Source organism: Glycine soja, chromosome 9 (genome assembly GCF_004193775.1).
Source record: "Glycine soja cultivar W05 chromosome 9, ASM419377v2, whole genome shotgun sequence".
NCBI classification, from domain to species: domain Eukaryota; kingdom Viridiplantae; phylum Streptophyta; class Magnoliopsida; order Fabales; family Fabaceae; genus Glycine; species Glycine soja.
This window is the reverse complement of record NC_041010.1, coordinates 46,935,977-46,949,334: the sequence shown is the minus strand read 5'-3', so window position 1 is coordinate 46,949,334 and position 13,358 is coordinate 46,935,977. Positions and strand designations below refer to the sequence as shown.

General features: G+C 36.1%; 2 protein-coding genes across 2 annotated transcripts; one reads left to right on the top strand and one right to left on the bottom strand.

Moving 5' to 3' along the window:
- Window positions 1-32: 32 nt before the first annotated feature.
- Window positions 33-1,839, bottom strand: LOC114425320 (pentatricopeptide repeat-containing protein At5g16640, mitochondrial-like). Its single transcript, XM_028392202.1, has one exon. It carries the CDS (start codon window positions 1,725-1,727, stop codon window positions 204-206), a length of 1,524 nt encoding a protein of 507 aa, XP_028248003.1. The 5' UTR covers window positions 1,728-1,839; the 3' UTR covers window positions 33-203.
- Window positions 1,840-3,742: 1,903 nt separating this feature from the next.
- Window positions 3,743-12,367, top strand: LOC114425318. Its single transcript, XM_028392200.1, has 4 exons — window positions 3,743-4,264; window positions 4,375-4,708; window positions 10,220-10,341; window positions 11,535-12,367. Exons 1-4 carry the CDS (start codon window positions 4,139-4,141, stop codon window positions 11,979-11,981), a joined length of 1,029 nt encoding a protein of 342 aa, XP_028248001.1. The 5' UTR covers window positions 3,743-4,138; the 3' UTR covers window positions 11,982-12,367.
- The last annotated feature ends 991 nt before the right edge of the window (window positions 12,368-13,358 follow it).

Sequence of the window (13,358 nt, the reverse complement as noted above, 5' to 3'; positions counted from 1 at the left end):
ACATTTTTCTACTGTCATACCGCCAATAAGGATGAACATAATGCACAGTAATGCTATTGCTTCTTCACTTCATCTTCCACTAAGAGCAAAAATAGCACTTCTCTTCCATATAATTGCATGTTTTTTTTAAGGTCAGTCACATCATTGCATCTTAACATAGTACTGAACTAAACTTCCTAGCTTTGCTCCCACTCTTTTTCTTCTCATTCCCACTCCCTCTTTATAACATTTAGATCAGGTTCCCTGTTGGGAACAACACCCAACTTCACTGCAGCACAAAACAAATTAGAAGCACAAAACAATCTACCCTCCTCAATTAGTTCTTTGATCAGCACATCATAAGAAACTCTATTGGGAACTCCCCCATTCGCATGCAAAAGGACCAAAGCTGACACTGCATCATCCACTCTTCCTTCATCACAAAGCCCTTGAATCACCTTGTCAAAGGCAATTACCTCAGGAGAATATCCCAATCTAACCATCTCATACAAATTTGCCAATGCCTGATCAAACCTCTTCCCCTCACACAGTGCCTGGACTATGACCTCAAATGTCCCCTGGTCAACCACCAAACCCCTCTCTTTCATTTTCTCAAACACCTCACCTGCACCCTGAAGCAGACCTCTATCTCTATCCTTCCATGACCTCTTACACAACCTCCTCACCAGAGTCCCCATCATCCTCAAATCCACCTCCAACCCAACCCCAACCATTTCCTTGTACACCCCAAGGGCTGCCACAACTTGATTCCACTTCAACAATCCATGTAACACAGTGCTATAACTAACACAATCAGGAACACAATCATGCTCCTTCTTCATCATCTCCAAAACAGCAACACCCTCCATTGGCCTCCCCTCCCTAGAATACCCTTGAAGCAAGGTGTTGAAAGTGACAACATTTGGCACCACCCCCATTCCAACAGCTTCATTGAGCAACTCCATTGCCTCATCTGACCTACCCACTTTGCACAGACCATCCATCACAGCTGTGTAAGAGTAAACATCAGGCTCCAATGAGGTTGCATTCATATCATTCAACATCTCAAGTGCTTCATCCACCTTCCCCACATAGGACAAACCCTTAAGCAAGCAATTATGTGCATGAACACTAGCCTTGTAACCCTTTCCACCCATTACCTCAAAAACCTCCCTTGCCTTATTCACTCTCCCCCTTTTACAAAGGGAATTTATGAGAACAGTGAAGGTTGCAGCATCTGGTAGAAACCCTTTTTCCAGAGCAGTGTCCAATGCTCTCTTGGCTTCATCCATGTTGTTTTCTTCACAGTGGCACCTAATTATAATGGAGTGAGTGCAACAATCTGGCTCGAGCTGGAAAGAGGGTAACTTTGTGAAGATTCTGAGACAAATATCAGGTTTTCGTGTAATTACTAGAGCCATGAGAAGGTGGTTGAAATCTGATATGGTTTGGTAGAGTTCGGGGACTTTTTCTAGGATTTGCAGCATCTGGGGTTTGGTGTTGGAGGAGGATAAGGCTGTGATCCTGTGGACAAGACCTTTGATTCGAAACCTAGTGACTGTGTCCTCGAAATTAAGGTCATTTGTTGTTGTTGTTGCTGTGGATTTGATGGCAGAGAAAGAGAGTGTGGTCTTACCTGGTCTGATGGTGATGGTGTCATTGTTGATTTTGGTGGCAATGTTGGTGAGAAAAGGGGTACGAGGTTGAAGAATATGGTGGCACGTGGGAATTGGAGAAGGCATGACCATATGGCCTTTGAACGAGCTTGGAACTGGGAAGTGTTGCTGTGGTGTGAGCTATGCCTGCCTATGAAGATGGATTTTGCATCCGTGACATGGATATTGGTCTTGGTAGAAGGATGAAAGATGACGTCGTTTCATATATACTTCATTTGTCACGTACTAACAAAATCTATCAAGGTTAAATTTATTAGCCTTTCATATAATAATGACATCATAATAAAAAGTTAATGATTTTTTAACTAATTCTCATCCCATAAAAAAAACATTGAATTTGTCAATAATTTTAATGACATTTCATATGATATTATTTTATTCAATATTCTTATTGATCAAAACTCTTCGTAGTTAATTCTTTTCAAAATCTGGAAAATTAGTTTTATTTATTTTCAGAATCAATGACTATTTTCATAAATCAATATCAGATTTTTTTAACATGTTTTGTCTTCATTTATACGCTTTCTAGAAAACTTCATCAAATGTTACGTATCTCATAGTTACTTCAAACCAAACACGTTTAACAGTGAAATTTTTATATGATAAGCTACCGAAAAGTAAATACATCTTATTTGATATAAGTAATACCAATTAATTATTTTAAGTCATTTTTAACCATACAGTTTATATACTTGCATAGCTTTCGGATCTCTCTCTTTCTTTCTTGTGTAATTCACGGGAATGTTATAACAAATCCATTCAAATGTCTGTTCTGCCCTTCTCTTCAGATGTTAGGGAAATTCAAACTCCAGCTAGCTAGGACTATTATATATTAAGGGGATAAGAGATATCTTGATGTGATGGTGGCCTCTGATAAGGTAAAGAAAGGGTTTAGCTTGATTTGCTTGAAGTCTCAACTCAACCTCATAATTAATTAAGTTCACTTCATAAGTAAGGTGAGGTATAAGGCTGCAAACCTATTTTGAAGCCTAATCTCAAGTTTGGTCCAAAACTTAAAGAATACTTCACCCTCGGTCTCGAAACAAACAGATGAATGAAGCTAAAAAACGAAGTCATTTGTAGCTTGAAGGTCGGCCTAATTAAAGAAGTTCAAGAGTACAATTTTCCATTTCTATTAATTTGAAACTCATACACTAATTTTCTTAAAACATTATTGATGGACTAAATAAATTTCAATTATAATAAAAATTGACTCCAGCAGCATTAAAAAATGACCTGAAGAAACATGATTGAAGAGATAAATAGGGCCTTAATAAAGTGTGTTCATACTAATTCATAGTAGGACCTTATAGTCCCGTACTAGATATTATAATCCTTGTTCAACAAAAGACACAATCAGATTCAAAAGAACCGCATAAGTTAAAACAGCAGTAAATCCTAAAGTGCCCTTTTCGAAATCACAGCATTATAAACACCCAAATCGATCCCCCCAGGTGGAGTAACATCAACAATCTCAGAATAAAAACCACCTTTAATTTATATATTATTGATACAAAACAATGCCCTCACTGCCGCACTTTCCACCGGTAACTGACACAACAGCTCAAACAACCACCAGCTAGAGTCCATGATCTTCGCCAAATGACGTGTGTGTTGACTGTGATTAGGGTTCCAGTGGTCATAGAACACTCCCAGATGTCTTCGTACTCGTTGCAAAGAGGGCGAAGCGAAAGGACAGATCCAATGGGTTAGGGGACGTCATTTGAATTGTCATTAATTGCATCATGTCTTTTACTTGGAGCGAGGGCATATCAGCAAGCATACAGAACACACTTGTCAAGAAAAAAGTTACACAAACACCCAAACAGCAGTCACCTCTTTAAATATATTATTTTATCATTTCAGGTGTTGGGTGGGGGTATGATACACCTACTATCACTGCTCAAATAAAAATCACTTGAATAATTTGTATATTTTGAAAGAATTAGTCAGTATGCATTATTACACAAAAAAACCGAAAAAAAATGAAGTGATGGTCTAAAGCCCATGAACGGAGCCACAGACACAGCAGATCAGCCCATTTCCACCACGAACCCGGCCCATAAGGTAGCATACTCGTTCTTCGTTTCAATCTCTCTCCTCCAACAAGTGTGTGTGTGTGTGTGAGAGAGAGAGTATCTTGTTGAAGCAGACTGCGTCAAGTCTTCCCCTTTTGCCAATTCACAAAGTCTACGTTCCAATCCCAAATAATAATAAATAAAAAACCCCACAATTTTTTCAGTTTCTTGATTTCTTCTTCCTTCTCTTTCAGATTCCAATCCAAAGAGTTGTTATTGTTATTTCCAGTTTTTCATCCATTTTCCCACTTCCGCGCCATCAACTGATTTTCCCTGAAAAGGGTTTCTTCTGATTTCTTTTACCATATTGTTTCTTTGTTTTTTCTCCCTCCGAAGTTTCTTCCAATTTTTTCTTATTACAAATAATCAAAGGTGTGTGTTTGAGGGTGTTGCAGCTCGATCACAATGAGAACACACGCGTTACTGACACTTTTGTTGTTTTCTCGGGTTATGTTTGATGTTTCCGACGCTTTCTCTGTTCGGGAATTCCGAAAGTTGATTGCCTCTGATCCAAAAGATAATCAACCAAAGGTGAGTTTTTTTTTCTTTCTTTCCCTTGTGCTTCCTTGTTTGAATATAGCTTCCACGTGTTTGAAATTTTTATTCTTTCTTACGTGGTTGAATAAAGTTTTCGCCTTTAGGATCCAAACCATGCTGGTGAAACAAACAAGGCCACAGGGGGTTCACCTTCCACCAATGTGAGTGGTCCTATTTCATCCCCAGTTCCACAACCACAACCTCTGCCCAAAGTGATGAAGAATACAAATGATGATAAAGAAAAGGACAATAATTCAGCTCCTCCTGTGAGTGTACCTCCTCCACCAAAAAATGATGATGGTGGTGACAAGGGTCTGGATAAAGGGAATGACAAAATTGAGGGCATGAAGTTTTCACATAATAGCACCACTGAGACTTGTGACGGGTTCAACAAGTGCACAGATGATGGGGGCATGGTTGCTTGCATTTCGAAAATTGGTACTCACTGTTCATCATTGCTTTTGATTATTCGTTAAGTTTCATCAACCAACGGCTTGTTTGTCTGTGTGTTTAATGTTTTGGTGAGTTTTATTGCTTGTTGTTTGTATTCATAGTAGGAGGGCATTTGCTCTGCTTACGACACATATCAAGGGGAGAAGTTGGTTCTTTGACAAATGTTTGCTTAGTTTAGGATGACTATATCAAAGTGCTTAGTCTTTGGATGGTATGGAGTTCTAGTTAGATGCTATTGATCGAATTTGTGATGTCTAGATAACTGAATGTTCCGGTTTAGAATATACAGCTAGAAGAAAATTAAGTATTGTTGCAAATTGAATGCTGCCACTTAAGTTACATAACCAAATTGTAAAACTATGGAATGTAGATGGAAAGATAACCCTTGGAAAAATGTTTTGGTTAATTGCAAGGTATGGAACTTGAGCCCACATTGAAAATTATAGGGACTAAAAACATATTTTTCTCTTTTTATTATATCCACCATGCTTCTACTATAACCTTTATGGCATTTTTTTGGATTGCCACCATGAACCACCATCTTCCATTAACAACACTAAACAAAATTCAATGCCAGGCTATTTTTGAAAATTTTGGGTGTGTCGAATCCCTGACAAGCGTATCAAAGTATCATGCAAATAGTATAAAACAGAAAGTTCAAGTATTGTATCCACAAGAACTTGTTTGTATCAAGCTATTTGTGCAAATTCAACAACTAGGCAAAGGATAATTTGGGTTTTGCATGAGATGATTAAAAACACTAAAAACATAACAAATAAAAGGTGAGCAAAAACACAAACAATTGTTGGGCAAAAAGAGCTAAATGCAAAAATAAATGGAAGTGTTGGAGATTTGGCTACACTTAACTAACAATCTCAGTAGTTATAAAGGTTTTCTTTACCCAATATCCACTCTAATGCGACTTTAACCTACTATAGTGCTGTAACCATGATCCCTCATGTGAGAGAGCCTAAGTTGCTTAACTCAACTCCTAATATCTTAGCAAGTCAAGCTAAATCACTTGGATTCAAGAACAAAGATTTATCAAGGCTAACAAATGTTATTCTATCCCTAGACGTAAGACCCATTAGATACTAAGTTCAAATCTTAGTCAAAAAGTATTTTTCAATAACAGTTTGATTATGAAACATGTTCATATGGTTGATCACTAATGATTCTAACAAACATCCCTCCATCCCTAATCCTTAGATGGGACATTCAATAGATGCTCTATGCTAAACTCAATTTTCAAGCATTTCCCAATGATAATAAAAACAAAGAATTGAAGCTAAGGTAATCAAACCTTAAAACAATCAATCAAAATGGAAAGAAGTAATAACACAGGAATAAACACTGAATAAATATGAAGATTAACTACATAAGAGTAAACTTAATACGTCAATTCCCCAACAAAGGATAAACTAGCCTCTCATTGTCATGAGAGACCACAAAATTACAAATGGAAAGGAGAAAATGAAGGGAAATGGAGGAAAATGGAAGATGGGAGATCTAGTTGCTGCACACCATCCCTAGGTCAATGCCCCCCTTTGATCCCCAAAAGAATGTTCCTTTTATACTGGGTCCAAGGCCTTTGTTTTGTCACTTCAGAGTGGGTTCTACTCGCTGGGCGATTTCTTTGTGAATTCCAAAAGACACTTTAGATGTGATTTCACTCGCTGGGCAAATTCTTCACCAACTGAAATTCTGAATTTCTTTTCTTCACTTAGTGGCTGTTAACTCGTTGGCAAGTGTACCAAATCGTCACAAGTAGTAAAGTTCTCGGAAGTCCGAGTGTTGAATCCACATGAACTTTGTTTGTACTTAGATTAATGGAAACCCAATTTAAAAGCAAGAGATAAGAATTTAAAATAAAAGAGAAAGATAGATAGACGATAAGGTAAAGAAAAGATAAGATATTTAAAGATAAAATTAGAAGATAAAAGAAAAGATAAGATACTTAAAGATAAAATTAGAAGATAAAAGAAAAAGATAAAAGATTGAAAGATCAAAATAGAAGATAAAATATTTAAATTGAGATATGATAAAGATAAGAATAACAACTTCTAAGAAAACCCAACAATAAAATAAGAAACTTCAAACAATAAAATAGGGAATAAAATCTATATAGTAAAATTGCTAAAACCTAACAAGTCTAATCAGTCTAGATATATGGATTCAGGATTTGTTTGTTATCAATACCAGCGAACTAATTATGCCCCACATCTATCCATCTACTTGTCCCTGATGTCTCACGATGACAAGCTTACCTTAATTACCTATCTTCCAAATGCCCTTTGCGAAGACTCAATAACTAAGATGCATTAAGATTACATTCTAGATGTTTGCTAAAGCATGGGCATTGGGGCATTAAGTCATGCTAACCCAATGATTTCTTTCTTTTATTGTTCTATTAAGTGTTACCCTCTCCCGAGTGGCCTAACCCTTAAAATCGATTCACGCATTCATTCCTTATCCCTAATTAGGCGTTACCCTCTCCCGAGTGGCCTAAAGACTAACAGAAAATAAAGTTTGAAATGCAGAATAAATAAGAAAGAAAAGCAGATAAAAGAACCTGGAAGGAAAACCCTCTAAAAGATAACCCGATAATTTCTTCCTTTTAGTGTTCTATTAAGCGTTACCCTCTCCCGAGTGGCCTAATCCTTAAAACAGATTCAAGTATTCATTCCTTACCCCTAATTAGGCTTCACCCTCTCCCGAGTGGACTAAGCCCTAACAGAAAGTAAGTTCCGAGATACAGGATGTAAAAAGAAAGAACGGTAAATAAATAAAAGAACCTGGAGGGAATTTCTCTTTTTATTGATAACTCTTGAAATGCTCCATACATTATTGGCTTTTTAGGCCTGTCAGGCCCTAGTTAGGGGATTAGCCACTCATGGTCATGAGGGCTTTACAATGAGAGGAGGGGGGGTGAAAGAATGAAGGGAGTAAATGAAACCCCTAAGAGAGGGGTTCTCTGATGGTGTGTGTCCTTGTCGCTTGGACTGACTCTCTATTTATAGCTACTGAAGTGGGCTTTAGGCCTTCGTAGGCGTGCTTAGCACGACAGCCCGCGCTTAGCGCGTGTACTTCCTGGCCCGCTTAGCCAGTGACGCGCGCTGAGCGCGCGTGTTGGGCTGGGCCTTCTTCAAATTTTCTTCATTTCTTCAATTTTTCTGCCATTTTTGCTTGTTACACCTCTAATTTTTATACCTGCAATCAAAATTCGAAATTAATTAAATCTTTTCAAATTGAAGCATAAATAACTGTTAAATAATTAATTCTAAGTTAATCTTTCCACTATTAATTCACTATTATTTAGCAGTTATCAGTGGCCTTTACTCGCTGGGCAAGTTCTTCTGATGACTTGACACTTCTTCTTCACTCTTGAGCTGCCATGTGACCTTGTTTGCACAATTACTCTCGTTGGATGAGCATAGCTCGCTAAGTGAGACATCATGAATGACATTTTCAATTGGTGCTCCAAAACCTTGACAAAAGAGTAGAAACTAAAAAAAAGGATTAAAATTTTATTTACAGCCTAAAATTCTATAAAACTCTATTTCCTAACTAAATTGAGACTAAACTAAAGCAAAAATTCAGGAAAAGTAGATAATTGTTGTGTTGTTTGTAATTCAAATGAACGTATGTACAACAATTATTAGTGTGTCTTGAGTTCTTGGACCATTTTCTTATGACTAGTCTCGGTAGAAGTGAAAAATCCTTTTAGGATCCAATTGCAAGGTATGGAACTTGAGCCCACATTTGAAGTATGGGGTTCTAGTGTGGAGTTTATAAGGCCTTGAGCTCTCCAACTACAACAAGTTTTTGTGGTTTGGTTTTCTCAAGGTTCTTACCAATTGGTATTTGGTATTAGAGCCTTCAACCATGTCTCTCAGTTGCATACGAGTGGCATAGGTGGTGACGCTGGCATTGTCGTGTTCATTTGGGACTAGTCAAAGAGCTAGTGCATAGCTAGCCTGTGTGGGTGTTAGGGCTGTGGAGCGTGCAGGGATGATAGAATACAATTGCAATGTATGGGACTTGAGTCCCACATAGAAAGTATGGGATTCTATTGTGGGATTTACAAAGCGTTGGGCCCTCTAACTACAACAGCTAGCTTTTGTGGTGTAGTTCTCCCAAGCTTCTTATCAAAGCCAAATGTTTGTGGCAATGGGCATTATTTGTTACACTTTGGTGCATTTTGGTGTAGTGTATGGCCTAGTTTGTTTATTGTTTTCAAAATCAATTTTCTGTTTTCTGAAATTTGTTTGTCCCCTTGGCACATTTTTGTTTTCTAAAAGTTTGTTTTGTTCCCTAAACACTTGAATAGAGCACTTAAGAAATGAAAAGAAGAGGATGGGAAAACATCTCCCAGTTGTTTCTGGTTTTTAAAACACCTGTTTAGTTGGTTTTAGATACTATTTTCAAAACTTATAGATTTTGGATTAGAAATTGATTGGTTAGTAATGTGGAATTGTTTTAGAAAACAATTTTATAACCAAAAAGCATGAAAGGAATCAAGAAGGCCCTAATTCTCTAATTTCTTTGTCTAAGCAGCTGCTTTTGGACAAAATAAGGGGTTCATTGTTGCTAAACTAGAGATAATTTGTTTTAGGCTTAAATATGTTTTTAGTCCCTCCAAATATAGTGAATTTTGGTTTTTGTCCTTAAAAAAAATTGTTGCTTTTGGTTTTCATAGATTTTTTTTTTGAAATGGTCTCTATTAATATTTTGTGATGATGTGGCATGCATCTAGACAGGTCATGTCAAAGTGGTTGTTGACATGACAATTCTAGTTGCATGCCACATCATCATTAAATAGTAATAGAGACCATGTTCAAAAATAAATAAATTATGAGGACCAAAACCAACAAATTACTTTTGAAGGACTAAATCAAATTTTGCTATATTTATATGGACTAAACATATTTAATCCTTTGTTTAATTTTTAACCAATTATTTCTGTCTAACTGGTGGAGCTAGTTCATGAACTGGGACCAGTCCTCTGCTTAAGTGACTGGATCAATGGATTACTATAATCCTGTTCACTTTCATTTAAGAAATGATTGCTTACAAGATGCAGACTAAAGTTCTATGCTTGATTATTGGTCAGTTTTTGTTCAATCTGTTGAACCAGTCAGTCTGATCCAGCTTGCTTTCAGAACTTTGACTGTTAGTTGTGTGTGGATTTTGGTCCTTGATCAACATTTGAAGGAACAATGCAAGCAATAGTGTTGCATGCACCTCTCTATTTTAGAAGCCGTTTATTGATTGGAGATTCTTTCAGTACCCTTTTTTATTGAGGGTACTGGTAACCTGTATTTATATTTCAAGTAAGTGGAACAATTGGAGAAATATTAACTAATCATTAATTGTTAAGGTGTACTGAAACATGTATTGAAACTTTAGGTCAAACCTTTACCATTGTAGTACTGTTTTCACAAAAATCAATATTATGAACTTATTTGTATTCATAATTCATGTAAAAACAACCAGATCCCAAATACTTGGTTGTTCTTCTTCACAATGGAGGAGATGGCATCATCATAGTGAAGCTTCGTACTGATTTTGATAATAACCTGGGAGATGTAGAAGTTCACAAAAGTAAAACAGAAAAGGTATCATTTATCTTAAGCTGACCTTTTTTTTTTGCTTAATTGATGTTTTTATTTATGTATCAAGGTACTATTTAATTCTTCGTACCCCTTCTGCTTCAAACTGCAGCAAAAGCCTGAGATGCACTGCTCCATAGCCACTGTCTTAACTCATTGTTTATTTTGTGAGACAAACAGAACTTAACTCAGCATTATTTTGGACAAAAAAATGCCATATGTTAAAAAGTATCAGTGAATACTTGACAAAGAGTTTTGGATAAATAATAGACGGCTATTGAATCAATGTTATCATTTTCAGGACTCACTTAGCTATTGAGCTATGAAATTTTAGAATCTTATACTTCATTTGGATGTATGGAACAAAAGGAAATTTGACAGTTATTTAGTAATGAAGTAGAATGAAAAAGGACACTATTCCTCCACTTATGTTAAGAGAATCAGGATTCTTGTAACATGGAGAAGTAAGGAAAAGAGATTTTAGATTCTTGTTTTCATAATTTTAAAACTTCTCTTGTTAGTAAGGAAAAGAGATCTCCGTCAGCAGGACTTTCTGAATGTTCATTAAATCTCATACATATTTCTCTGCATTTTCTCTACTTCTCTAAGGAAAGTGTTGTGTTCCTAAAGAACACATCATTAAATCTCATTCCATTTGTTTTTCTTTTTTCCACTACTACTCTCCATTCCAGTAAGGGGTTGGCTGTTACTTTATTTTCAATTTCATTTCAGTTTGTTCAACTCACCCAAACTACAATACTCTGCAAACATTGAAATTATATGAAATCTGATTATAATGTTTGTTTATAATTATATCTACTTACTGTAAGAAAGGAATTCTTTGACAAACTTTGCCATAAGTTAAATTGTGTGGTTTATAAATCCAGTCAATTGTTACTCCACCTCCTGCTCTGTTACACTACCATCACTACATGGCTCAGACTTCTTTCTCTTCCTTGTGCCAATGGCTCGGAAGAACAGGGTGATCTTTCATGTAAAAATCACTTATCTCCTGTTGTTTTTGTACATGCTGTCTCAAAATTATCTGTTCAAGCTTGTGTGTTATGTATATTATTGTTTTAGGTGTTCAGTTTAATAAGTTTCATGAGAATTAAATTGATGACCAAAATTTCTTCACTGCACTCGATTGCTATTCATGTCTACAGTTATCTTACTGCTTCTGCACTCTTGTTTTTCAGGTCAACATCACACAAAGTAGCAGCAAAAGTACCCAACTGACTTTAAATGCTGGAAAAGGGGATTGTGTGCTTCACATGGTTTCAAATATACCTGATGAGAATTTCATTCTGCGTCTTCCTTCTTATGACAAAATTTTAACACCAGTAAATGGTGCCTATTTCCTCATATTGATGGTCCTAGTCTTTGGAGGGACATGGGCTTGCTGCGCATGCAGGAAGAAACATCATGATGAGGTTCCGTATCAAGAGCTTGAAATGGCACTGCCTGAGTCTGCATTAGCTACCAATGTAGAATCTGCCGAAGGTTGGGATCAGGATTGGGATGATGATTGGGACGACAATGTGGCGGTGAAGTCACCGGCAGCGCATGCGGGAAGCATCTCGGGGAATGGCCTTACTTCCAGATCCTCAAACAAAGATGGATGGGAGAATAACTGGGATGATTAGGGTTATCAGGAGGCAGACGACAAGGGAAATGATATATTAACCACAAAGTGGAAAAGGAAAGAAAGGGAAAGCATCAGAGTTGGGGAAGTTAAGATCAAGGGATGTGAGAAATGTGGCTGTGCTAGGGCTTAACTTTGATGCATGTCCATGCAAGGGACTGCAAAAAAGAAGAGAGGAAGTGTAATAGTTTTAACAAATTGGATTCTTTTTTTTTTTTTTTTTTGTATTGAATGTGTAATAGTGAATGCCCTGGCCCAAACGGGAAACTATAGAAACTGTAAATGAAATATAGGAGGTAAAGTATATTTTGGCTTTATCAAATTTATATACACACTATTCTAGTGATCACAGAAATGAAGACTTTTGTTATTGTTTTTGACTTGTGAGATGTGTTGGCAATACATTTTTTTTTTATATATACTAATGTTCTGTTTCTAGGTTCATGGCTTTACTTCTAGGAAACGGCTCCATCTAATGTGTTGTTACCTTGGAAGTGAGGGTGTTTGTTGTATGCATGCACTTTCATGTATAGCCATTGGTTTGGTGTAAAGATGTCATCAATGGCAGGAGTGAAATACGGAGGACTTGGAGAATAGGTTTTATGAAATGAGAAATGCTGATCATTTTTAGACATTTCAATAACTTCATAATACTATAAATCACAATCAAGGATTAACTAGGACAAAATAAAAATTCTAAGGATTTTGGTCTTAAACCCTTTATACTGAGTTCAAGGATTAATTTTCAAGAAAGGAAGCTGGGTGCGTTTTTTCTTATTAAGAAAATAAGATATTTTGGTCTTAAACTCTTGGTATTCAAAAGCCCCTTTAAGTCTTGACTAAACTGAGTCAAATTGGTCGGGTTGACTTAAGGAGGCAAAACTCTTTCAATACCTATTTTTGTTTCATACATAAGACTTAAATGAGTCTTTAGTTTTACTTAAACAAAGACGAATTTCAGTGGGTGGGGACAAGGGTCTTCTTGGTCATTTTTTAAAAAAAATCTATATATGGAATTTATTTATTTTTCAAAAAAAGTAGGTAGTTTGTTATTTACTAAATAATTCTTATATATAATATTTGAATATTTATTTTCAAGATTTTTGTCAGCTTACTTTCTCGTGCCATGTGTATTCTTACACCTCAAATATCTCATTATTTTTTTTCTCAAATAATATTCCCTAAACTAAGTTAATCTCAACTTATTCCATTGTTAATAGTGAAAACTTTCTATATTTGTAAATCTGGAGTTTAAAAAAAAATTCACACATTATATCAAATTAATAATTAATTCATGTATTTTTTTTATAATTTACTCATTAAATTCAGAAGCTTTATTTTTTAAAATTTATTCTTGTATAGTGAAAATAAAATCTTC